A 27,590-nucleotide genomic window follows, 5' to 3' on the forward strand; every position below is an offset into this window, starting at 1 on the left:
GGAGGCAGTGCCCATGATCCCCGGCCACAGCAGCTGAACCCGGAGCCCCAGAGAACCCTGTGGCAGGAGGAGGGACAGCAGACACAGCTTCAGACTCCTGGCTGCACCAGTGCCTATGGGTGCAGGAAACTGGGCAGCAGCACTGGTGAGGCCAAGACTCAGTCCTTCCAACCGTGGTGACGCCCACAACTCTCCCCCACCCCACCCTCGCCCACTGCAGCGGCGCCTGCAAACCAAACAACGCCAGACATGGCGGAGGTGCCCATGACCCTGGATCCCCCACCAATCCTCTCCCCTCACTGTGGTGGCAATGCCTGCAACCCAGTCAACCCTGGACAAGGCAAAGGTACCCGCCATCCCAGTGCCCCTGGTGGCAACGTCAGCAACGCCAGAGGCACAAGCAGCTATGACAAGGGCACCAGTGACACCTCTGGCAGAGGCAGTGGAAGATGGAAAGTGCCGATTCTCAAATATAGAACAACTCAGGTAAGAGAAACCAAAAACTTGTGCTATAGCGCCACCTACTGAAAAACAAAAGAAAGGCCTTCTAGTGACCAATCTGTTAAATTGTTAAATCAAAGTAAACAAAACTACCTAAAGAAGAAAGGTTTTCGCTACTTCAGATACGCTGGCAGAGGACCAATTCATCAAGCACCATAAAAGAAAACATGCTAACCCAGTATCAAAAAAAAAGAAAATCAAACTTAAAGTCACAGAAGATTTTAATCTATTAGAGAATTCAAAAATAGCTGTCATGAAGAAATTCAGCAAGAAAACACAAAAAGGCAGCTCAATGAGCTCAGGAATAAAATCAATGAACAGGGCCTTCCCTGGTGGTCCAGTGGTTAAGACTCCACCTTCCAATGCAGGGGACATGGGTTCAATCCCTGGTCACAGAACTAAGATCCCACATGCCAGGTGGTGTGGCCAAAAAAACAAATAAATAAAATATAATCAATGAACAGAAGGAATATTTTAGCAAAGAGATTGAAACTCTAAAAAAGAACTAAGTAGGAAATCTGGAGCTGAAGAACTCAATAAATGAGATGAAGAATGCATTAGAAAGCACTGGAAATAGAGAAGACCATATGGAAGAGAAAATTCACAAGCTCAAAGACAGAAATCTAGAAATGATTCATGTAGAAGAGGAGATAGAACTAAGTTTTGTGTTTTCTTTTGTTTTTTAATGAAGAAATTCTATGAGAACTATCTAACTACCTTAGGAAAAGCAACATAAGGATAATGGGTACCCCAGAAGGAGAAGGGGGAAAGAAGGGAGCAAAAAACTTATTTAAAGAAATAATAGCTGAGAATTTTCCAAATCTGGGGAAGGAACTGGATATATACGTTCATGAAGCTAATACTACACCTAATTATATCAATGAAAAAAGACCTTTTCCAAAACACATTATATTAAAACTGTCAAAAGTCAGTGACAAAGAAAGAATTTTAAAGTCATTGAGGGGAAAAAAGACAGTAACAAATAGGCTATCAGCATATTTCTCAACAAAAACTCTACAGGCCAGAAGAGAGCAAAATGACATACTCAAGATACAGAAAGATAAAAACTGTCAGCCAAAAATACGCTAACCAGAAAAGTTATCATTCAGATATGAAGGCGAAATGAAGTCTTTCCCAGACAAACAAAACAAAAGTTGAGGGATTTCATTACCACTAAACCTATTTACAAGAAATGTTGAAAGGAGCTCTTATACCTGAAACAAGAAGGCAAAAGTACGCAAAACTTTGAGTAAGGTGACAAATAGTATAAGAAAATTAGAACTCTGTATCAGAATAGATTATAGATTGTTAAACAATTATAGCATAAAGGTTAAAGCGGAAAAAGTAGTAAAAGTAACTATAGCTACTTCAATTTGGTAATGAACTCACAACGTAAAAAAGGACAATTTGTGACAATAAAAACATGAAAGGGAAGAGGAATAGGACAAAATCTGTATAGGCAAATGAAGACAAGATGCTATCAGCAGAAAAAGAAACTATAGTCCTAAAAAGGACTATTTTATCTATGAGATGTTTTATACAAATCTCATGGTAACCACAAAAAAAATTTGGAACAGAGACATGAAACATGAAAAAGAGGAAACAGAAAAACATCATGGAAAACTACCAAACCAAAATGACAGACAGAAACGCAAGGAAAAAGAAACAATGGAGATAAAGAGGAACCAGAAAACAAAAGATAAAATGGCAGGACTAAGTCCTCATCTGTCAATACTCACCTTAAATGCAAATGGATTGAATTCACTAATTAAAGGACAAAGAGTGGCTGGATGGATTAAAAATCAAGACCCAACTCTATGCTGCCTCCAGGAGACTCAGCTCAGCTCTAAAGACAAACAGGCTCAAAGTGAAGGGATGGAAGATGATACTCCAAGCAAATGGCAGCCAAAAGAAAGTGGATATAATTAATACTCGTATCAGGCAAAATAGACTTCAAGGAAAAAAGGTAACAAGAGATAAAGATGGACATTATATAATGACAAGGGGGACAATCCATCAAGAAGATATAACATTTATTAATATATATGAACCTAACATAGAAGCACCAAAATATATGAAGCAATTATTAATAGACCTATAAGGAGAAATTGACAGTAGCACAATAATAGTTGGGGACTGTAACATCCCACTACATCAATGGATAGATTATCCAGACAGAAATTCAACAAGAAAATATCAATCTGAAATCATATGGACTTAATAGATTTACACAGAAGACCCCATTCAAAAGCAGTAGAATACACATTCTTCTCAAGTGCACATAGAACATTCTCAAGGATAGACTAGATGTTGGGATACAAAACAACTCTCAGTAAATTTAAGAAGACTGAAATCACATCAAACGTCTTTTCCCTACACAACAGTATGAAACTAGAAATCAGTTACAAGAAGAAATCTGGAAAAATCACAAATATTTGGAGACTGAACAACATGCTACTGAAAAACTATTGGGTCAATGAAGAAATCAAAGGAGAAATTTTAAAAATATATGAAGACAAATTAAAATATGACATACCAAAATCTATGGGATGCAGCAAAAGCAGTACTAAAAGAAAAGTGTGTGGCAGTACAAGCCTACCTCAAGAAACATGAAAAATCTCAAACAATCTAACCTTACACCTAAAGGAGCTAGAAAAGAACAAATGAAGGCCAAAGAAGGAAATAATAAAAATCAGAGTGCAATTAAATGAAATAAAGACTAAAAAGATATCAGAAAAGATCAATGAAAGTAAGAGCTTGCTCTTTGAAAAGATAAAAAATAGAGAAGGCTCAGACAAAATCAGAAATGAAAGAGAAATTACAACAGAAACCACAGAAATACAAAAGATTATAAGAGAATACTATGAACAACAACAACAAATTAGACAACCTAAAAAATAAATCCTTTGAATCATACAACAAAGACTGAATCATGAAGAAATAGAAAATCTGAATAGACTGATCTCTAGCAAGGAGATTGAAACAGTAATAAAAAACCTCCCAAAAAACAAAAGTCTAGGACAGGGTGGCTTCTCTGGTGAATACTACCAAACATTCAAAGGAGATTTAATACCAATCCTCAAACTATTCCAAAAAATCGAAGAGGAGGCAATGCTTCCTAACTCATTTTACAAGGCCATTATGCTGATACCAAAACCAGACAAGGGCAACACAAAAAAGAAAATTACAGGCCAATATCACTGATGAATATAGATGCAAACATTCTCAACAAAATATTAGCAAACTAAATACAATAATACATTTAAATGACCATGCACCATGATCAAGTGAGATATATTCCAGTTATGCAAGGATGGTTCAACATTTGCAAGTCAATCAACGTGATACACCACATTAATAAAATGAAGGATAAAAATCATATGATCATCTCAATAGATGTAGAAAAAGCATTTGACAAGATTCAACGTCCACTTACGATAAAAACCCTCAACAAATTGGGTACAGAGGGAACATACCTCAACAAAATAAAGGCCATTTATGACAAGCCCACAGCTAATACCGTACTCAATGGTGAAAAACTGAAAGCTCTCTCTCTAAGATCAGGAACAAGACAAGGATACCCACTCTCATCATTTTTTAAAAAAATAAATTTATTTATTTATTTTTGGCTGCTTTGGGTCTTCGTTGCTGTGCCCAGGCTTTCTCCAGTTGTGGCGAGCGGGGGCTACTCTTCATTGCAGTGCACGGGCTTCTCATTGCGGTGGCTTCTCTTGTTGTGGAGCACGGGCTCTAGGCGCGCAAGCTTCAGTAGTTGTAGCACACGTGGGCTCAGTAGTTGTGGCTCACGGGCTGTAGAATGCGGGCTCAGTAATTGTGGTGCACAGGCTTAGTTGCTTCACGGCATGTGGGATCTTCCCAGATCAGGGCTCGAACCTGTGTCCCCTGCATTGGCAGGCAGACTTCCAACCACTGAGCCACCGGGGAAGTCCCCACTCTCATTATTTTTATTCAACATAGCATTGGGAGTCCTAGCCAGAGCACTTATACAAGAAAGAGAAATAAAAAGCATCCAAATTGGAAAGGAAGAAATAAAACTGTCACTATTTGCAGATGACATGATTTTATATATAGAAACCCCTAAAGATTCCACTAAAATATTATTAGAGATAATAAATGAATACACTAAAGTTGCATGGTACAAAATCAGTATACAAAAATCAGTTCCATTTCTATATACTAACAATGAACTATCAGAAAGAGAAATTAAGAAAACAATCACATTTACAATTGCAACAAAAAGAATGATATACATAGGAATATTTTTTTTTAATTTTTATTTTATTTTATTTTGCTATACAGTAGGTCCTTGTTGGTTATCCATATTCATAGGAATAAATTTAACCAAGGAGGTGAAAACCCTGTACACTGAAAACTATAAGACATTGTTGAAAGAAATTGAAAAAGACACAAAGAGGGCTTCCCTGGTGGCGCAGTGGTTGAGAGTCCACCTGCTGATGCAGGGGACACAGGTTCGTGTCCCGGTCTGGGAAGATCCCACATGCCGTGGAGCGGCTGGGCCCGTGAGCCATGGCCGCTGAGCCTGCGCATCCAGAGCCTGTGCTCCGCAACAGGAGAGGCCACGGCAGTGAGAGGCCCACGTACCGCAAAAAAAAAAAAAAAAAGACACAAAGAAATGGAACCATATTTTGTGCTTATGAATTGAAGAACAATTTTTAAATGTTCATATTACCTAAAGCAATCTACAGATTCAATGCAATTCCTTTCAAAATCCCAATGACATTTTTCACAGAAATAGAACAAAAAATTCTAAAATTTATATGGAACCACCAAAAAAAAAAACCCTCAAACAGCAAAGGCAATCCTGAGAAAAAAGAACAAAGCTGAGGTATCACACTCCCTGATTTCAAATTATACTACAAAGCTAGAGTAATCAAAACAGCATGGTAGGGACCTCCATGGTGGCACAGTGGTTAAGAATCTGCCTGCCAATGCAGGGGACACAGGTTTGAGCCCTGGTCCGGGAAGATCCCACGTGCCGCAGAGCAACTAAGCCCGTGCGCCACAACTACTGAGCCCGCATGCCACAATTACTGAAGCCCGTGTGCCTAGAGCCTGTGCTCTGCAACAAGAGAAGCCACTGCAATGAGAAGCCTGCACACTGCAACAAAGAGCAGCTACTGCTGGCCACAACTAGAGAAAGTCCATGCAGAGCAACGAAGACCCAATGCAACCAAAAATAAATAAATTAATTAATTAATTTAAAAAAAAAAACAAACAAACAAACCCAGCATGGTATTGGCAGAAAATCAGACATACAGATCAATGGAACAGAACTGGGAGCCCAGACAAAAACCCAAACATATATGAACAACTAATTTATGACAAAGGAGTCAAGAACATACAATGGGGGAACAGAAAATATCTTCAATAAGGTGTTGGGAAAACTGCACAATCACATGAAAAAGAATGAAACTAGACCACCATCTTACACCATACACAAAAATTAACTCAAAATGGATTAACAACTTGAATGTAAGACCTGAAATCATAAAACTCCTGGAAGAAAACATAGGCAATATGCTCTTTAACATTGGTCTTAGTAATCTTTTTGGATATGTTTTCTTAGGTAGGGGGAACAAAGTCAAAAATAAACAAATGGGTAGGAATTCCCTGGTTGTCCAGTGGTTAGCACTCCATGCTTTCACTGCCAAGGACCCAGGTTCGATCCCTCGTCAGGGAACTAAGATCCCACAAGCAGCGTGGCGCGGCCAAAAAATAATAATAATAGAATAAACAAATGGGACAACATCAAACTAAAAACATCTGCCTAGCAAAGGAAATCATCAACAAAACAAAGACAGCCTACTGAATGGGAGAAGACTTTTGCAAATCATATATCTGATAATGGGTTAATACTCAAAGTATATAAAGAACACATGCAACTCAACAAAAACAAAAAAACTGATTGAAAAATGGGCGGAGGCTATGAATAGACATTTTCCAAAGAAGACATACAGATGGCCAACAGGCAAATGAAAATAAGTTCAACGTCACTGATTATTAGGGAAATACAAATCAAAACCACAATGAGATATCACCTCACACCTGTCAGGATGGCTATTATCAAAAAGACAAGCAATAACAAGTGTTGGAGAGGATGTGGAGCAAAGGGAACCCCATACACTGTTGGTGGGAATGTAAATTGGTGCAGCCACTGTGGAAAATAGTATAGAGATTCCTCAAAAAATTAAGAATAGATCTGCTATACGATTCAGGTGTTCCACTTCTGGGTATTCAAAGAAAACAAAAACACTAATTTGAAAAGATATACGTACCTCTATGTTCATTGCAGCATATTTACAGTAGCCAAGATATGGAAACAACCTATGTTCTTATCAACAGATGAATGGATAAAGATGTGGTATATATATACCATTCAGCCATAAAGATGGTATCTTGCCATCTGCGACAACATGGATGGACCTTGAGGGTATTATGCTAAGTGAAATAAGTCAGATGGAGAAAGACAACTATTGTGTGATTTCACTCATGTGGAATATAAAAAATAAATAAATGAACAAACAAAACAAAACAAGGGGACTTCCCTGGCAGTCTAGTGGTTAAGACTCCACCCTTCCACTGTAAGTGGTGAGGGTTCAATCCCTGGTCCAGGAACTAAGATCCCACATGCCACATGGCATGGCCAAACAAACCCAAACAAACAAACCAACCAACCAAAAACCTCAAAAAACCCCACCTAGACACAGAGAACGGATTGGTGGTTACTAGTTGGGAAGGGGGTTGAGAGGGAGGGTGAAATAAGTAATGGGGTCAACTGTATGGTGATGGATAGAAACTAGACTTTTGGTGGAAGGCACACTGTTGTGTATTCAGAAATAAAATTATAATGTACATATGAAACTTACCTCAATTAAAAAAATAAAATAAAATAAATATGCCATTTCCCAATCAAACTGAAAAATGAAAGTTACATCAACTTGAAGCGGAAAAAAAAGTTTTCCTTATATTGAGACCAAAACTCATTTTACTTGTTAAATGAAACCTTTAGTTGGGGAAAAACTGATAGAGTTTTAAAGGTAAATAACACCAAAGAATCTGGGAACCACTAAAATTATGGTGGAAGAGAACATTCAGAGAGACAAGTAAGCATTTGCTTAGAAAGGAAGAAAATCTCTTTTATAGCTGAGTCAAAGATGTTGTTATTGCAGGGGAGAAATACCTTTCAAAAAGAGAACGGCAAGCAAAGAAAAGAGAATAAAGATGCAACAGAATCATATTAAGAGGTACAGACTAGAAGTACCTTTTGCAACAGATTGTAACAAACAGTGCCAGGGAATTAAAAAAGAACTCAGGAAGGAATTAGAAAACTATTGACCAAATCTGTGATCTCTGACTACAGCTGCCAACTGGGTTGCAAGACATATGGGTTGCAAGTGTGGTTTGTGTTCATGAAAAAACCTTCAGAAGGGGCCTGAGAAAATAGCAGTTATGAGCAGTCATGTAGCATTTATAATAATAATTATTATTATTTTCTTTCTTTTTTAAATTTATTTATTTTTGGCTGCGTTGGACCTTTGTTGCTGTGCACAGGCTTTCTCTAGTTGCGGAGAGCGGGGGCTACTTTTCATTGTGGTGCACGTGCTTCTCATTGTGGTGGCTTCTCTTGTGGAGCATGGGCTCTAGGCGCGCGGGCTTCAGTAGTTGGGGCACGCAGGCTCAGTAGTTGTGGCTCATGGGCTGTAGAGCACAGGCTCAGTAGTTGTGGTGCACGGGCTTAGTTGCTCCATGGCATGTGGGATCTTCCCTGACCAGGGATCAGACCCATGTCCCCTGCATTGGCAGATGGATTCTTAACCACTGCACCACCAGGGAAGCCCCCAATACCTTTATTTCTAATGATAATATTTACATGTGCCTTTGTCACGCTTACTCTGTGCTTGACCCTGTCTTAAGCACTTGTGTTTTAACTCACTTAATCCTCACAACATCCCTAAAAAGCAGGCATTATTATCCTTGTTTTACAGTTAAGGAAAATAAAGCACAGGAAAATTAAGTTCACATCCAGGAGTCCCTGCTCTAGAGTTCTTGCACCTAATTATCCACATTTTAGAGATGAACTAGAATTAAGTTTATGACTCATTTCATATTTTACTGAGAAAATAGGAAAATCTAACTAAAAACTACTTCGTCTTCTTCACCAAGCTACCGAACTACCTGGGCCTATACCTGTCTGCCTTCTTTCCTGTTACAATGGATGAACTATTCTCACTACCATCTAAGGCCAATCCCCTCATTTGTGTACAAGACTCCAATCCCTTTTCCTTACTCATGGGCTCTGCTCTTCTAGTTATACCCTCTCTCCTGCGCCATCAATTTCTTCCTCTATAGCCTACAGATAGGTTACAGTATCTCACATCTTTGGAGAAAAAAAAAATTTGTTTCTACCATGACACTGCCTATTTTCTCTGCTCTCCTATGTCAATGTCAGTGTGAATTACGTTTAGTCACATATAACACAAAATCCAGAATAGAGTAGTATATATAAGGCAGGGTTTGTTTTCTTTTATATAAAGGAAGCTCAGCGGTAGATATTATGGGTTCTTATTGTCCCTAGGGACCCAAGCTCCTCTGTCTTCCTGCTCTGCCATCCTTAGCGTAAAACTTCCAGCCTCAATATTACCTCATGACCCAATATGGCTACTGTACTCCAGACATTTTATCTATGTTCCAGGCAAATAGAAGTAGAAAATTGGAGGAGGGAAAAAAGAAGTAAATCCTAGGCTTTCCTCTGCACGACTGTACTGAAAATGCTTTTGCCAAGTTCACCAGTTACTTCCATATTTTCAAATTTCATATTAAATTTTCTGTTCTCATCTTATTGAACTCTCAGCAACATGGGACACACTAACCCCTCCTTAGTTTTGAAACAATGCTTTCATCTGACATCAGAGACTCCACATTCTCCTAGTTTCTTTGTACTTCATTGGCTGCTTCTTAATTTCCTTTACTGGATCCTCCTTCTCTTCCCAATCTCTAAAGATCAGTTGCCTCAGGCTTCATTTCTTGGTCCTCTTCTTTATCTACTCTGTTTCCCTAATGATCTCATTCAGTCCCATGACTTTAAATACTCTCTATATGCTGCTGATCCCATCAGTTTATTATCTCCAGACATGACTCTGTCCTGAATCCTAGACTCATATATTATCTCCATTTGGATGCCTAATAGGGATCTCAAGTATAACATGACCAGAACAGGACTTCTAATTCCTACCTTAAAAAAAAATCTTCTCTTCTCCCTCAATCTTTCCCATTTCAATTAATGGCACTACCATTCACACAGTTCCGCTGGACAAAAACCTCAGAGTCATCCCTGATTACTTTATTTTCCTCCCCTTCCTCATCCAATCCTTTAGAAAGTCTGGTCTACTTAATGTCCAAAATATATCTCCAATCCAATAACCTCTTATACCGCCAACATTCTTGCCCACACCATCATTGCCTCTCATCTGGTTTATTTATTTATTTATTTTTCATCTGGTTTATTATAATAACCTCTAACCCTTTCCCTTCCTCCAGGCTTGTTTCCACTGATGGTCAGGATTAATAGTTACAAGAAACAGAAACTAACCACTGATTTAAGCAGAAAAAGAAATAATTTGAAGGAATACGGGCAGGGAATTTGGAGGTAAACTGGTGTGCAGCATTGGTAGGGTGGATAAGAGAACACAGCAGATAAAATCATGACATGCCGTGCATGGAAACAACCCCCATGGATACCATCCCCAGTGGTCTAGGATGCTGCCACTAGTTTTACCATGAAGGGGCAGGCAGTGACTGTCTCAAAGCAACTCTGCAGAAGGAAAGAGCAGAACTTTAAGAAGCTTTTCTTCACCTACCTTCTCACTGCTACCCTCCACCATAGTGTAGCCCCCAGTCTCTCTTTCTCTCCTCAGTACCCATCTTCTTCCCCCCCTTCCCACACACTCTAATTCAAGACAGACTTTTTAGTTTCCCTAAGGGTTTCTCACAGAGGTAGTGATTATGGTGGTTCATTCCTGGATTCTATGCTTCCCTCTTACTTTACATTTTCTCCACGGTTGATTTTAGAGGAAAAAGCCAGTGACCTGAGCTTATTTGCCAGTTGCTGGTGTTCTCTGGTTCTTTACAAGTTCCTGTAGTTATTGGAGGAGGTTATTGCATTGTTATTGAAAGGAGGGGTTGGCCCAGAGATATTTTTAACCCCCAAATTGTACAACTTAAAGGAGGCTGATGTAGTGTCATCGATGCAATAATCCCTGGGAAAGGATCTGGAATACATTGTGGATTCACGTTCATCTTAATTAACTCAACGAATACTTGGGTGGTTATTGTAAGCTAGGTGTGGTGCTGTGTACTAGGGGAAAAAACAAAAAAAGGAATTGTCCCTGCCCTCTAGTGGAGGAGGAGAGGAATTATCTATTATAATTATAATATTGTAAATAAAGATAATTGCATACCTTAATAGAGCCATGCACAAGGTCATTAAGTATATAGGATCCTTGGCAAAGTGCTGTTTCATGGAAAGGTAACATGCGAGCAGAGAACTTGAAGAATGTGTAGGAGTTTTCAAAGAAAGCGAACAGAAGGAAAACATTACAAGCAAAGAAAAAGTACAGTGTGAGGCAAAGAAAAAAGGCTTGAGAAAGCATGGGAAAATATAAAATAGATCAGTATTTCTAGAACATAAACTGTGAATGAAAATAGGTGCTGTAATTCATCACTGATAGGTGTGTAAATTGGTTCAACTCTTCAGGAAGGCCGTTTAGCAATAACTCAAAATATTAAATGCATATACTATTTGGTCAGGAATCTGTATTCTGCAGCATTGTTTGTAATAGCAAAAGATTTGAAACTACCTAAATATCCATGAAAGAGGGAATTGGTTAAATAAATGATAGGATATCCAAACAATGGAAGAGTATGCAGTTATAAAAAAGAACGAAGCAGATCTGTAGGTACTAATATGAACTAGATTTCAAGACATACATTGTTAAATGAAAAAATCTGGGTGCTGAGCACTGTGAATACAACATTATAATTTTTTATTGTTTTTTGGAGGGGGCGGGGGTGACTTCACACAGGTGCATAGAATATCTGGATGAGTTCACAAGGAATAGGTAACAGGAGCTGCCCCCTGAAGATAGGGACTGGGGATCTGGAATGGGAGGCAGTGACTGACAGGTTCTAAAATGGTCCCAAATCATCTCTGCCTCCTAACATTCATGCCCATGTGTAATCCGTTCCCCTTCGAGTGTGGACAGGATCTGCAACTTGTTTCTAGATAATAGAATACAACAAAAGCGATGAATGTCACTTCTGTGATTATGTTAAATAGGACTGTAATTTCCATCTTGCTAGCAGACTCTACTGAACCTCACACTTGCTGGATTTTATGAAGTAAACAGCCATTCGGAGAGGTCATATGCCAAGGAACTGAGGATACCTCTGGCTAGTAACCCACAAGCACAAGGAACAAATCCTGCAACAGTGACGTTAGCTTGGTATCCTTTCCCAGAGGAGCCTCAGATGAGCCACACCCAGGACTCAGGTGAGCCATGCTCATATTCCTGACACACAGAAAATGATATAATAAATGTGTGTTGTTTTAAGCTTCTAAGTTCACGGTAATTCATTAACACAGTGTTAGATAACTAACACAGAACCTGACTTATTTTTCTTGTAATACATTTTTAATGCTTTTAATCATGTGCCTGTAAAACCTACTTAAACAGACTTATTTTTCTTGTAATACATTTTTTTAAACATCTTTACTGGAGTATAATTGCTTTACAATGGTGTGTTAGTTTCTGCTTTATAACAAAGTGAATCAGCTATACATATACATATATCCCCATATCTCTTCCCTCTTGTGTCTCCCTCCCTCCCACACTCCCTATCCCACCCCTCTAGGTGGTCACAAAGCACCGAGCTGATCTCCCTGTGCTATGCAGCTGCTTCCCACTAGCTATCTCTTTTACATTTGGTAGTATGTATAGGTCCATGCCACTCTCTCACTTTGTCCCAGCTTACCCTTCCCCCTCCCCATGTCCTCAAGTCCGTTCTCTAGTAGGTCTGCGTCTTTATTCCCGTCCTGACCCTAGGTTCTTCATAACCATTTCTTCTGTTTTTTTTAGATTCCATATTTATGTGTTAGCATACGGTATTTGTTTTTCTCTTTCTGACTTACTTCACTCTGTATGACAGACTCTAGGTCCATCCACCTCACTACAAGTAACTCAATTTCGCTTCTTTTTATGGCTGAATAATATTCCATTGTATATATGTGCCACATCTTCTTTACCCATTCATCTGTTGATGGACACGTAGGTTGCTTCCATGTCCTGGCGATTGTAAATAGTGTTGCAATGAACATTGTGGTACATGTCTCTTTTTGAATTATGGTTCTCTCAGGGTATATGCCCAGTATTGGGATTGCTGGGTCATATGGTAGTTCTATTTTTAGTTTTTTAAGGAACCTCCATACTGTTCTCCATAGTGGCTGTATCAATTTACATTCCCACCAACAGTGCAAGAGGGTTCCCTCTTCTCTACACCCTCTCCAGCATTTATTGTTTCTAGATTTTTTGATGATGGCCATTCTGACTGGTGTGAGGTGATACATCATTGTAGTTTTGATTTGCATTTCTCTAATGATTAATGATGTTGAACATTCTTTCATGCGTTTGTTGATAATTTGTATATCTTCTTTGGGAAAATGTCTATTTAGCTCTTCTGCCCATTTTTGGATTGGGTTGTTTGTTTTTTTGATATTGAGCTGCTTGTAAATTTTGGAGATTAATCCTTTGTCAGTTGCTTCATTTGCAAATATTTTCTCCTGTTCTGAGGGTTGTCTTTTCGTCTTGTTTATGGTTTCCTTTGCTGTGCAAAAGCTTTTAAGTTTCATTAGGTCCCATTTGTTTATTTTTGTGTTTATTTCCATTTCTCTAGGAGGTGGATCAAAAAGGATCTTGCTGTGATTTATGTGAACATAGAGTGTTCTGCCTATGTTTTCCTCTAAGAGTTTGATAGTGTCTGGCCTTACATTTAGGTCTTTAATCCATTTTGAGTTTATTTTTGTGTATGGTGTTAGGTAGTGTTCTAATTTCATTCTTTTACATGTAGCTGTCCAGTTTTCCCAGCACCACTTACTGAAGAGGCTGTCTTTTCTCCATTGTATGTTCTTGCCTCCTTTGTAGTAAATTAGGTGACCATATGTGTGTGGGTTTATCTCTGGGCATTCTATCCTGTACCATTGATCTATATTTCTGTTTTTGTGCCAGTACCAGACTGTCTTGATTACTGTAGCTTTGTAGTATGGTCTGAAGTCAGGGAGCCTGATTCCTCCAGCTCCATTTTTCTTTCTCAAGATTGCTTTGGCTATTCGGGGTCTTTTATGTTTCCATACAAATTGTGAAATTTTTTGTTCTGGTTCTGTGAAAAATGCCAGTGGTAGTTTGATAGGGATTGCATTGAATTTGTAGAGATTGCTTTAGGTAGTAGAGTCATTTTCACAATGTTGATTCTTCCAATCCAAGAACATGGTATATCTCTCCATCTGTTTGTATCATCTTTAATTTTTTCATCAGTGTCTTATAGTTTTCTGCATACAGGTCTTTTGTCTCCTAAGGTAGGTTTATTCCTAGGTATTTTATTCTTTTTGTTGCAGTGGTAAATGGGAGTGTTTCCATAATTTCTCTTTCAGATTTTTCATCATTAGTGTATCAGAATGCAAGAGATTTCTGTGCATTAATTTTGTAACCTGCTACTTTACCAAATTCATTGATTAGCTCTAGTAGTTTTCTGGTAGAGGCTTTAGGATTCTCTATGTATAGTATCATGTCATCTGCAAACAGTGACAAATTTACTTCTTCTTTTCCAGTTTGGATTTCTTTTATTTCTTTTTCTTCTCTGACTGCTGTGGCTAAAACTTCCAATACAATGTTGAATAACAGCAGTGAGAGTGGGCAACCTTGTCTTGTTCCTGATCTTAGTGGAAATGGTTTCAGTTTTTCACCATTGAGGACGATGTTGGCTGTGGGTTTGTCATATATGGCCTTTATTATGCTGAGGTTAGTTCCCTCTATGCCTACTTTCTGGAGGGTTTTTATCATAAATAGGTGTTGAATTTTGTCAAAAGCTTTTTCTGCATCTCTTGAGATGATCATATGGTTTTTCTCCTTCAATTTGTTAATATGGTGTATCACATTGATTGATTTGTGTATATTGAAGAATCCTTGCATTCCTGGGATAAACCCCACTTGATCATGGTGTATGATCCTTTTAATGTGCTGTTGGATTCTGTTTGCTAGTATTTTGTTGAGGATTTTTGTGTCTATGTTCATCAGTGTTATGCATGTGTGTTTTTGAACTACAGTTTTCTCTGGGTAAATGCCCAGTAGTGGGATTGCTGGGTCATATAGTTATTCTATTTTTAGGTTTTTAAGGAACCTCCATACTGTTCTCCATAGTGGCTGTATCAATTTACATTCCCACCAACAGTGCAAGAGGGTTCCCTTTTCTCCACACCAAGCAGGTTTTGTCCATTCCAAGCAGGTTTGGCCAGTAAGACAGGTACCATCTTCCCCCAGATCCCAGCCAATGGCTATCATATCTCACTGGGAGGGACATGCCGCCAGCATTTCTCATCTCTCCAAATTCCATGTTGCAGAGGTTAAATTTGAGATAAGTGTGCCAAGATATCAAAGTCTCCCTTCTTACACCTGGTTCCCACTCATTGAGCAGAGGCTCTACCTGAGGCATGGCAGGATGAGAATACTGGGACCCCAATTAGCCTCACCCAGTGTGTTCATAGGGTAGTGTTATGGTGGAGTTCCACAGCAAGAGAGGCAAGTCAAGAAGACCAGAGATTACTGCTCTACCCTGTGGCCTGCTAATAAAGCAGGGGAATCATTCCAAGAAAAGCAGGCAACTATCTCCACCCAAGTCCTGAAGCAGTGGCTGAGATTTTTCTCAGTGGCAGGGGTGGTTCTTAAGGGCTGTGGCACTCTCCCCAAGTGAACTGACTTTAATTGAAAAAAGAGCATGGTGGCAATATATGGCAGGTCCACAGCTAACATCATACTCAATGGTGAAATGTTGAAAACTTTTCCTCTTAGGTCAGGAACAAGACAAGGGTGTGCCCACTCTTACCACTCCTATTCAACATAGTACTGGAAGTCCTGGCCAGAGCAGTCAAGCAAGAGAAAGAAATAAAAAGTATCAGAACTAGAAAGCAAGAAGTAAAATTGTCCCTATTTGCAGATGACATGATTTTATATATAGAAAATCCTAAGGACTCCACCAAAAAAAAAAACAAAACAAAACTGTTAGATCTAATCAATAAATTCAGTAAAGGTGCAGGATGCAAAAAATTTTTTTTATAAATTTATTTTATTTTTATTTATTTTTGGCTGCTTTGGGTCTTTGTTGCTGCGCATGGGCTTTCTCTAGTTGTGGCAAGCCGGGGCTGCTCTTCGTTGCGGTGTGTGGGCTTCTCGTTGCGGTGGCTTCTCTTGTTGCGGAGCACAGGCTCTAGGCACACGGGCTTTGGTAGTTGCGGCACACGGGCTCAGTAGTTGTGGCACACAGGCTTAGTTGCTCTGCAGCATGTGGGATCTTCCCAGACCAGGGCTTCAACCCGTGTCCCCTGCATTGACAGGCGGATTCTTAACCACTGAGCCACCAGGGAAACCCAGGATGCAAAATTAACATGCAAAAATAAGTAGCATTTCCATACACTAACAATGAATTATGTGAAAAAGAAAGTGATCCCATTCACAATAGCATCAAAAATAATGTGAGGAATTTCAAGGCTGAGGGTCAAAAACAATGGAGATTTAAATTGTAAGCCATTAAGAGGTGGCTGGAAGCTCCATGAAAGGAACAAAGTAAACTGTAGGCCAGCTAGTTTACCAGAATCACGGAAAGAGACAGCTATAAAGAGTCCTCAGAACAAACCCAGAGACTGGCCTCAAAACCACCTGTAGGAAGAGGCCTGAATTTAATTGACTGGAAGAATTTATGCCCTAGGGCATTGTCAAAAACAATAAAGCAATCAGCCACCAATTAGTGTAAGCCTATGAGCTGGGTATGATATAGAGGCAGACAGCTGAACAGAGAGATCAGGGAAACAGTCAAAAAGAGCCCTGCTAAAAACACCCAAGATGATTATCCGTATTCCTAAGCCTGCGCTCTTCAGGGTGTGACATCAGAGGCTATATGCTGTGGAGGAAATAGACATCCTCAAAATAATCCAGCCAAGTCACTAAACAAACAACAACAAGCCTTGGATGGGGAGGATGACATTAGTATCCAGAATTGCTTTATCATCTCAAACATCCAGTTTTCAGCAACAACAACAAAATTATGAGAAATATAAAGAAAAGGAAATTGTGACTCATACGTGGGGGGCCGAGGGTGGGATTGGGGAGGGGGAGGCAACAGAAACTGCCTATGAGCAGGCCCAGAAAATGGGCTTAACAACCAAAGACTTAGCAGCAGCTATTATAGATATATTCAAAGAACCAAAGAAAGTCATGATTAAAGAAGTTAAGGGTTATATGATGACAATTTCTCATCAAGTAGAGGATATAAATAGATAGAAATTACAAAAAAGAACCAAATGGAAATTCTGAAGTTGAAAGTAAAATAACCAAACTGAAAAATTTACTAGAGAAGCCCAATGGTATCTTTAAATTAGCAGAAGAATCAGTGATTTGAAGACAGATTGATAGAGATTTTGTAATCCAAAGAACAGAGAGAAAAAAAATAAAGAAAAATAAACAGAGACTCAGAAAATGTGAGGCATACTTAAGGGCACCAGCATATGCACACTTGGAGTACAAACAGAAGAGGAGTGAGAGAATGGAGAAGAAAAAATATACAACGAAATAATGGATTAAACATTCTCGAATTTGATGAAAATACTAATCTACACACCCAAGAAACTTAATGAATTCCAACTAGGATAAATGCAAAGAGATTCAAAAACAGACACATCATAATAAACCTGTTGAAAGATAAAGACAAAAAGAAAATATAGAAAATGGGGGGAGGAGGAATATGTGCTCACAAGATACAGATTTATTGTAAAGATAAAGTAATTAAGACAGTGTGGTAATAGTGCAGAGAAATACAAATGGACCAATAAAACAGAATAGAGAACCAAGAAAAGGACTCATGCATATGTGGAATTTGATTTAGACAGAACTGGCATTGCAGATCCATGAGGTATTGAGTGCCTATGCAAGAAATGGTCTGGGACAATTGGGTATCGATTTTGAAAAAAAGAAATTTAATCCCAACCTAACAGCAAAACAAATGTGAAGGCAAAACTTTTAAAAACATTTAGAAGAAAACATAGAGAATATCTTTATGATTTTACATTTGGGAAAGATTCTTAAGATACACATTAAAAAAATTCAAACCAGAAAAGAAAGTATTGCTAAATCTGCTCATATTAAAATTAAGACCTTCTATTAATCAACACATCATAAAGAAAGTAAAAATAAATAACATATTTAGAAGACATAACTAGGTGAAGGTACTTGCCACACATTTAACCAACAAAAGATTAGTTTTCAGCATACAAAAAACTAAAAAAAAAAAGATGTAATTTATGAATAAGCACCCCCTAGTGATAGGCACAGAGTTAAGGGACAAAGTAGGTGATTAAATAGTTAATCCCACTAGGGAATTGTAAATAAAGAAAAAGTATGGATCTCCTGTGTAAGTTAATGATCACTCAAGAAAGCAGGTTTGCTTAACCACAAAATCAAGCAGGCTTGCTTAGCAACAAAACCATGCAACAGAAGCATGAGACATGCCCCCAAATTATAAAACAATGGTGGCATGAGACCCACATCCTGCCCAGTGAGCTCGGTAAGTTAATGACTCCTAGGACATGCTCTCTGCACACTAGAAAACAATAATTTACGGAAAGGTGACATTTCAAAGTGAAAGACCCTTACTGTACTGAGACCTGAAATAATTTTTCCATAATGCCATGACAGTCCTGGCTTGACCATGTAGGGACAGGAAATCTCCCCTGCCCAACCTGGAAGAGGAGATGATGATGGAAGTGTGACATCTACTCAAGAATGAGGAAGAAGGTGGTATCTTCCCCCTCCCCACTTTTCCTTTGATTATAAAAATGTAACCCACTAAGTACTCAGGGCAGCGCAATGCTCACCTGTCTGCTTGTAAGCTTCACAAGCGTCCTATTCTAATAAATCTCTTCTTATCTATCACTTTGCTTTGAATTCTTTCTGTGCAGAGACATAAAGGACCAGAGCCCTCCGAAATGCCACCTAGTGGTTTCACTAGAAGATAAACAAGAATAGTTCTTAGTGAATCAGTAATATTGTCTCTTTAGCTGGATTGTGAGTGATTGCATTTTATTTTATTTTATTTTATTATTTTTTTTTGGTACGCGGGCCTCTCACTGTTGTGGCCTCTCCCGTTGCGGAGCACAGGCTCCAGACGCGCAGGCTCAGCGGCCATGGCTCACGGGCCCAGCCGCTCCGCGGCATGTGGGATCTTCCTGGACCGGGGCACAAACCCGCGTCCCCTGCATCGTCAGGCGGACTCTCAACCACTGTGCCACCAGGAAAGCCCTCTATTTTATTTTTAATCACTGTATGGTAGATAGACATGAATATGTTTAAAATATTCTTTTGTGGAGTTTCAGTATTTAATAACGATAACATGACAAAAACAAACAAAATAAATGAAAATAAAACAGAAAGAAGGAATTAATAAAGAAAAACCTGACATTAATAAAATGGGAAGCTGATACATTGTAGAAATAAGAAGAAAAACCAGAAAACAGAATGTTTTAAAAGGTTGATAAAATCTTCTGTTAAGGATTATTAAGGAAAATAAAACAAACAAATATATGAAGAATGTATAAGGCAATATAACCATAGAAACACACAAAAGAAATAAAAGTAGCTAATACAGACTTAGGAAAGGTTTACTATGTGTCAGACAATGTTTTAGATATTACATCATTTAAATTCCACAAGTATAAGTATTATGTCATTTAATTTTCACAACAGTTTTATACATGAGATAGCCTTTATTGTTACTTCTATTTCCCAAATGAGAAAAACTTAGCAGAGAGAGGTAAGAGAAATTCCCCAAGTTTACATTGCTAGTGAGTGACAGATCTGGGATTGGAATCTAGGCAGTATACGTGTTTAATCCTTCCTCAACATTGTCTTTCTTCAAATGTTTATCTCATAGACTATTAGAGTCCAGAAGATCCTTACAGACCACTTAATCCATTTCTCTTATTTTGTGGTAGAGGATCTTTTTTTGGATTGTCCTAAAAAATGGAACAAACTCTCTGGAGAGACTTAGAAGCGTAAGTGCAGATGTTACTGACCTAAAGAACAAATACAAAATTTATAAGAGAATGTTACGTGCAACTCATGGCAATAAATTTGAAAACATAGAAGAAGGAAACAATTTTTGAGCAAAATACAAATGATGAAACTGACTTAATAAGCAGGGAAAAAACTTAAAGTGAAACCAATAATCATATAAAAAATTAGAAGAGTAATTAAAGATCTACCTTTTAAAAACACACCAGTCTCAGATGGTTTTATAGCAGAGCATATATCATTTTTAAAGAACAGATATTCCTATCTTATTTAAATTATTCCACACTATAGGAAAAGAAGAACTTAAAATACATTTTATAAGACTAGCTTACACTTAATATTAAAACATAATAAAGATAATATGAAAAGATAATAGATGAACTTTATCTTTGAATGCAGATGCAAATAGTCTAAATAAAATCTTTGCAAATCAAATCCAACAGTCTATTAAAAGAAAATCATTTCATGACTAAGTAGGACTCCAGGAAACAGTAATAGTTTAACATTAGAAAACCTATGTCTTCAATTCACCATGGGAACAAAATAAAGGAGGAAGATCACATGATTATATCGAGTGATATAAGGCATTGTCAGCAGCCGTTTCTAATAATAACAGCTAATGTTTAAGTGCTTGCTATGTGCCAGGCATCGGTTCTAAGTGCTTTGTTTGCATTAATGTACTTAATTTTCCTAACAAGTGTATTGCTACAATCATTATTATTGCTATTTTACAAAAGAGAAAACTTGAACTCAGAGAGGTTAAATAATGTCCCACATATAGGAAATGATGGAGCCAGGATTTGAAGAAAGGTTGTGTTTCTGTAGAGCCCACATCCTTATCAGGTAGACTACACTGCCACTAAGAAAATCTCTAATTAGCACTAAAAAAAAGTCACTATACTTAAATATGATCAACATTCATTATTGAAGGCTAACAGTAAACTCTACAATAAAAGGTGAAATTTCCATTAAAATTCAGAAACAAGTTCAGTGTCAGGATCTTTGTGTGGGTGTGTCAATATATATAGCACCATTCTTTCCCTTGTGATTCTGAACAATGTAGAAAAAGCATAAGATGTAATCAGGGAGAAAAATATCAATCATATTACCATTAGAGTTCATGGATTGCATCTGTGGGAAATGGACTTTGGAAACTAAACTCCAGAGTTAGGCAGACCTTGCTGACCCAGTCATGGAAGCACCGGCCCGAGGCAGGTCTCCCCTTGTCGGGGGACTAGCCAAGCGTGCCTGATTTATTTTCCTCAAGTGTGTCAATGAGCACAGAGAGCCCAGGAATGTTATGTTTGATTGAGCTCCCTCTATGTGATTCTTCTTATTTAAAAAGATTTAATTTGATTCAATCACAACTTATAAACTACCAGGAACCAAGCAGGGACAACAAACCTTTGTGAATGGCAGAACTTGTACTCCTCTCTCTCACTTTGTGAGAACTTAGGGGCTGATAGAAAGGAAAAGATGGGGCGTGTGGCATGCAGGATCTTAGTTCCCCGACCAGGGACCAAACCCGTTCCCCCTGCAGTGGAAGTGCAGAGTCTTAACTGCTGGACCACCAGGGAAGTCCACAAATGCCTATCTTGTGCTGAATGATTTACCTGCAATATCTAATTGAATGCTTAGTTTAAAACTCACACCAATTAAAAGATGAGATATCTGTGGCTCAGAAAAGCTAAGTAACTTGCTCAAGTTTATCCAGTTTGGAAGTGACTAAGTAGCTATTTGGCCAGGAAAAAAAGTCAGTAAAGACAATAGAACGTCATCTGAGCTTTTGAAATTGTTGTTACAGTATCATTCAAATAATTAGTCAATCAAACAAAATTTAAGTCAAGGAGTCAGCCTTTACAAAGAAGAGATTGTAAAGAATGGGGAGGATTTCCCCAGGAAGTGAAGGTCTTCAAGTTAGTCAAGGGAAGAATTTCATTATGAAGAATGTAAATGTCAGTTTGTAATAATAAACTAAAATATTCACAAACATGGAAATATGAATGAAGCATCTGAACAAAGGCATGACTAAATATTGCCAGTGGGTCCAATTATGCAACAAGCTGACGCTCCTTGCTTCTTTTTAGTCTCTATGACACCATCAATTCTTTCTGTGGCAGGTAGATGCAGAAGCACCTGCAGACCAGAGAGTGGCCCCTATAAATAGGGGTGAGCATGGGATTGTACTCAGGTTGGCACCACATCAAGTACCCTCAGTTTTCTAAAGATATATGGTGATGAACTGAGAAGATCATTCCATTATTTTCCTTCCCCAAACCTTTCTTAAAGCTTCTTTCACATCCTTGTTTCTCAGAGAGTAGATAAGGGGGTTCAGCATTGGGATCACCACTGTGTAGATCACAGCAACCATGCGGTCTTGGGTCAGGGAGTGGCTGGACCTGGGGCGCAGGTACATGAAGTGTTGTGCCATAGAAGAGGCACACAGCAGCGAAGTGGGAAGCACAGGTGGAAACGGCCTTGAACCTGCCCTGGGCTGAGTTCCTTCTCAGGATGGTGATGAGAATGAAGAGGTAGGAGACCAAGAGGGTGAGGGTACAGCTCACAAGGTTGAAACCGGCAAAAATGAAGAGCAGGATTTCACATAGCGAAGTGTCCACACGTGACGGAGACAGGATGGGCGGTCCATCACAGAAGAAGTGAGTGACCACGTGAGCACCACAGAATTTCAGACTAAAGATACAGCTCATGTGGATTAGAGAACTGAGGAATCCTGCACTGTAGGAGCCCACGATCAGAGAGGCACAGGCCTCAGGAGACGTGGCAATTGAGTAGAGCAGGGGGTTACAAATAGCCGCATAGCGGTCGTAGGCCATGGCAGCAACGAGATAGCACTCACTGGTGGCAAAACCCGCATAGAAAGACATCTGAGCCATGCAGCCGGGGTAAGAGATCACCTTCCTCTTGGCTAAGAAGTTCACCAGGGTCTAGGGGACAACTGTGGAGGAGTAGCAGAAATCCAAGAAGGAGAGGCTCTTCAGAAGGGAGTACACGGGTGTGTGCAAGGTGGCACTCAACGTGGATCATAATGAACACGATCAGATTCTGCAGCAGCGTGATAGTGTACATGCCCAGGAACACCATGAAGAGCAGCCTCTGGAGCCAGGGGTCACTGGTGAGGCCCAAGAGCTCAAACTCAATCCCTCGGCTCAGGTTTGCCCTTTCCATATTTCTCCAGTGCTCTGCGACGTGGAAAGAGAGGACCACCAGAAATGAGGTGAAACACCCAGGGGCTCTCACTGGTTTAGTTCTGCCCTAAGGACAGCCTTCTGAAGATGGTTGATAGAACTTTGTCATAGAGAAGTTCTCCACTACTTGGCTGGTTGGTTAGTTAGGAAGCATGACTTGAGCAGCAACGGAAAATATAAAAGAAATATACACAGTTTGCTCTCTTAAGGATCTTAAAAAATTCTAAATAATGAAACAGTTACTTACCAAGTATTTATTGACCGTCTGCCATATGCTTAGCTCCGTGTCCTTCCAGTCAGGAATTCAAGAGTGTCTGACCTCAGGAAGTTCATATTCTAGAGACAGTATATTTTGTGTTTAGGCACGCAGGCTCTGCGTCAGACTGCCAAGGTTCCAAGCAGGAACCTCACTACTAACTAGCTGTGTAAACTTGGGAATGTTTCTTAACCTCTCTGATTTTCAGTTTTCAGTAAAATAAGGATAATAGCACTAATCTCAAAAGCTTGTTGTAAAAATTCAATGGCTTAATTCGTGTAAAGCACTTGAACAAAGCCTGGCACATTGAGAAAGAATGTTAGCTTTGATTATTCTTGTTGGAGAGATAGATCTAACACAAAACTAAACAACAATAAAATGAATAAATGAAACAATGACAAGATTTGGCAAGCAACCTACCACCAAACAAAATAGACAGAGACACGTGTACTAAGCAAGAGTGACTACACAGGCCTTCAGAGGATCCTGAGTGTTCTAGAGGAGTTGAAGGTGGTTCATTGGCTCAGCTATAAAATTGCCTCTCAGAACTTGGCCCAAGCCAGGCACTGCTATGGGCTCTAAAGGTGATGGGGGTCGGGATGTGGAGAGATGGGGCTGGTGTAGGGCTGTAGAGAGTGGGCTGAGACCTTGCACTCGGGAGCATCAGCCAGAGGGAAAATGCCACCCATCGTTCACGAAGTCACCATCGTTTCCAGTGAGTAGAATCGCCTTGTTCTCAAGGGCTGTTGGGCCAGCAGGGAAGGAACAGCCCCTCCCTAGGACTAGGGCTTTGTAAAAATGCCTTTTCTATTCAGAGAATGAACAAAGCCATGATGCATCACCTAAGCACCAGACTCTCTTCTGCTGCATTGGCTGCTCTGTTCCTGAATTACCTCTGGGCTCTGGAGTCAGTTAAGTACCCTGTGCTCTTTGGTGAGGATCTTCAGTTGTGAAGGTTTTGAAACCAGCAGATGTGATTGGGGTAGGATAGAAAGGGACAAAATTGAGCCCCCTCCTTCTGCCTCGAGGAGAGTAAATGAATAATACAGCTGTGAAAGATGTTGGGAGGATTCCAGAGAGGAAACAGCTGTAATGAACAGGCAAAAGATTCTAGTTTATCCCACTGGCAGACTTTCCAGAATCAGCAAACTACCAGAGCAGCGGAAGACTCTGGACATAGGGATGACTAAATTTACCTGTCAAGTAGGTAATGAAGGCACTATGGCTCTTGGTAGAACACTGTGACTGGTGAACGGTGACAAGAAGAAAGCATTGTAATGCCCGAAGAGGTAACATGCCCTGATGAAGTTAAGACACAAAATACGAGGGCAAATTTGAATACCAAATTGGAGCCTCGGTAACTTCTTTTAGAGCACGTGGAGCATAACTGATTTATTTGGTCACTGAGATGTAATATTCAGCCATTCTTAACCCAACAGTTAGTTTCTAGTTTATAATAAACCCCATTATTGCAGGAATGTGGACAGCCCTAGATTTGGGTTGCAAATGTCATTGGCCCTATTGGTGTCAAAAGCCAACTCAGCTTCAAGGCAAATTACAAGGACTTCAAAGAATTGACTGTAAAGATCCCAGGATGGAATTATTTACAGGAACTTCAAGGAAGTTGAGGAATTGTTGCTAAGAGTGAAGCAGAACTTCTTAAGAGGCAGCTTCACATCTTCTTCCTCAGTTGACTGTTTCAGTGTGGGTAATGGGTCTGCAAGTACCTCTCTGATTAAAAGAATGGACAAAAGCAGAGAAGAGAAGGAATGTGGCCAACACTCAGGCAGGGAGGTGGGTTGGAATAGGGTAGGGTAGGGTGGTGGTTAATACAATGGGTAGCTGATCAGAGCCTCTGATTTATTACTTGCTTTAAATCTACTCTCTCTTTCTATTCTTCTCCCCTTTCCTCTCTCATCTCTCTTCTCCAGCCTGCACTAAATTCAAAACTATTCAGAATAGAGACAGTTAGTCAAGCAAGAGATTGTGGAGAAATTGACATCTCTGACAGTCTTTCAAAGGATGCTGGAATAGCCACTATTTCTGTTGGCTGCAGTTTGTACCTGTGAATGAAAACGAGGAAGAAAATTTGAGTGGTCTTATCATATGGAAACGGATTGTGGAGTGGAGTGTTTAGGAGTGAGAGCAGGTGCCTGGGGCCTGTAGATGAGGGAGAAGTAAGCAAGGGATTTTATTTCTACCTGCTTCTTTGCCCTCCTCCTTGGGCTAACAGAGTGGGAGTACAACGGAGAGCCGGCAGTCAGAGGGAGCAGCCAGCATCTCTGAGCAGCAGTGATCCGAAGCAATGGTTCTTAAACATTAAGGTGCCCTGCCCAAGGTTCACTGGAGAAGCTTGTTTCTGTGCAGATTCCAGGTCCCAAGCTCAGAAAATGTGAGCCAGTAAGTCTATAGCCAGGCCCCCAAATCTGGTGAATCTGAAACAGGTGGTTGCTGAACCATACTTTAAGAAACACTAAACCATGGGGTAACTTCCCCTGAGCCACATATAAATATCCTTTCTAAGTTGCTAGAATTCTCCATGTCCTGGAAAATCAGATCAGCCTGTGGGGTAGGATGGTTGTCCTGGACATTCTCTTCCTTCCAGAATATGTGTCAGTAGTTAACAGTTCCCAGAAATCTGAGTATTACCTGGTGATAATCAAACACCAGCGAATTTCCTCCTTCAAGGTTGCTTGAGATGTCCTTAAGCAAACCATTTAATTCCAACAAAGCATGTGACTTGGTGGCAGAGCTATTGCTCTGGGGTCAGAACACAAGCCTTCATTAGAAAAACAGTAAAGACAAAGCCAGACTCATTTGGTCCATAGACTGAGTCTGGGGATCAGAGCCTGCTACTGACATTAACCTCCCACGTGGTGAGGGGAGGGAGGCAGCCCCCTCCCTGAGAGGCACTCACAGCTTATCCTGTACTGGGAAGAGACACCCCAGAGCCACCTTTTCCTATGGGCGGCCCATCAGGTCACAGCTGGGGAGGACGATGTGTTCATTAATGAGGGCTTAGCAGGCAAGTGAGGAAGTGCGAATAACTGGCCCCATGTAGATCCATTAACGTGTTTGCAAAGTTACTAGCTCCTCTACCCTTGAGGAATCTGGTGATTGGGAAACTGGAAATGAAGGGAATGGTTCCACACCAGATCCCTGACAATACACTGGTCATTAGCCCCAAAGGACTTCTCTACATCAACTGAACTCTTGTGTAATTATTATCTGTATTTCTTCTACACTGGAAAACCAAGTTTTTACAGTTTTTCTTTCTTTTATTCCAGTTACCCAATGTACACTGGGACCTAGATTACAGCTGAGGACCTCTATACCCATCAAGATCATAATAAAATTAGAGGTATGTGATTTACTTAACAAATACTCGGGGATTTTCTAGAGATCTTTCGGTTATTGATTTCTAATTTAATAACATGTGATTAGAGAACATACTTTGTATGCCTTGAATGCCTTTGAATTTATTGAGATTTGTTTATGGCCCACCCAGAATATGGTGTATTTTGATGAATGTTCCATGACCACTTGAAAAGAATTATAGGACTTCCGGGAGGATGGCGGAGGAGTGGGGCGCGGTGATCGCCTTCCTCCCCACAGATGCACCAGAAGTGCATCTACGCGTGGAACAACTCCTGCGGAGCACCTGCTGAGCGCTGGCGGAGGACCTCAGGCCTCCCAAAAGGCAAGGAACCCCCCACGTACCTGGTTAGGGCAAGAGAAAAAACTAAGCGGAGACAGAAGGATGGGGACGGGTCCTGCGCCAGCGGGGGAGAGCTGTGAAGGAGGAAGGGTGTCCACACACTGGGGGGCCCCTTCGCGGGTGGAGACTTCGGGAGGCGGAGTGGGGGAGCTTGGGGGCCGCGGAGGAGAGCACAGCGACAGGGGTGCGGAGGGCAAAGCGGACAGATTCCAGCGCAGAGGATCGGGCCGACCGGAACTCGCCAGCCGAGAGGCTTTTCTGCTCGCCCGCCGGGGCGGGCGGGACTGGGAGCTGAGGCTCCGGCTTTTGTCGGAGCGCCGGGAGAGGACTGAGGTTGGCGGCGTGAACACAGCCTGCGGGGCGTTGGTGCGCCGCGGCTGGCCGGGAGAGAGTCCGGGGGGGGGTCTGGACCTGCCGAAGAGGCAAGAGACTTTTGCGTCCCTCTTTGTTTCCTGGTGCGCGAGGAGAGGGGATTGGGAACG

The 27,590-nt window shown here is 40.2% G+C and overlaps 3 protein-coding genes across 3 annotated transcripts in view; 2 read left to right on the plus strand and 1 right to left on the minus strand.

The window, feature by feature from the left end:
• The window catches only part of TMEM253 (transmembrane protein 253), a 70,083-nt gene that overhangs the window by 16,823 nt on the left and 25,670 nt on the right, over positions 1-27,590 (plus strand). Inside the window, exon 9 of the mRNA XM_049705503.1 lies at positions 26,678-26,751. The gene's annotated coding sequence lies outside the window, so the exon portion shown is untranslated. The remainder of the gene's footprint in view (positions 1-26,677; positions 26,752-27,590) is intronic.
• Positions 22,180-23,300, minus strand: LOC101271118 (olfactory receptor 5AU1). Its single transcript, XM_012534550.2, is given in 3 exon segments — positions 22,180-22,348; positions 22,350-22,960; positions 22,962-23,300. Coding segments are annotated over 3 exon segments (933 nt in total). The 5' UTR covers positions 23,115-23,300.
• Positions 26,675-27,590, plus strand: part of RPGRIP1 (RPGR interacting protein 1) — a 162,519-nt gene continuing 161,603 nt past the window's right edge. Inside the window, 1 exon segment of the mRNA XM_049705479.1 lies at positions 26,675-26,751. The gene's annotated coding sequence lies outside the window, so the exon portion shown is untranslated.

Source organism: Orcinus orca, chromosome 2 (assembly GCF_937001465.1).
Source record: "Orcinus orca chromosome 2, mOrcOrc1.1, whole genome shotgun sequence".
Taxonomy (NCBI): domain Eukaryota; kingdom Metazoa; phylum Chordata; class Mammalia; order Artiodactyla; family Delphinidae; genus Orcinus; species Orcinus orca.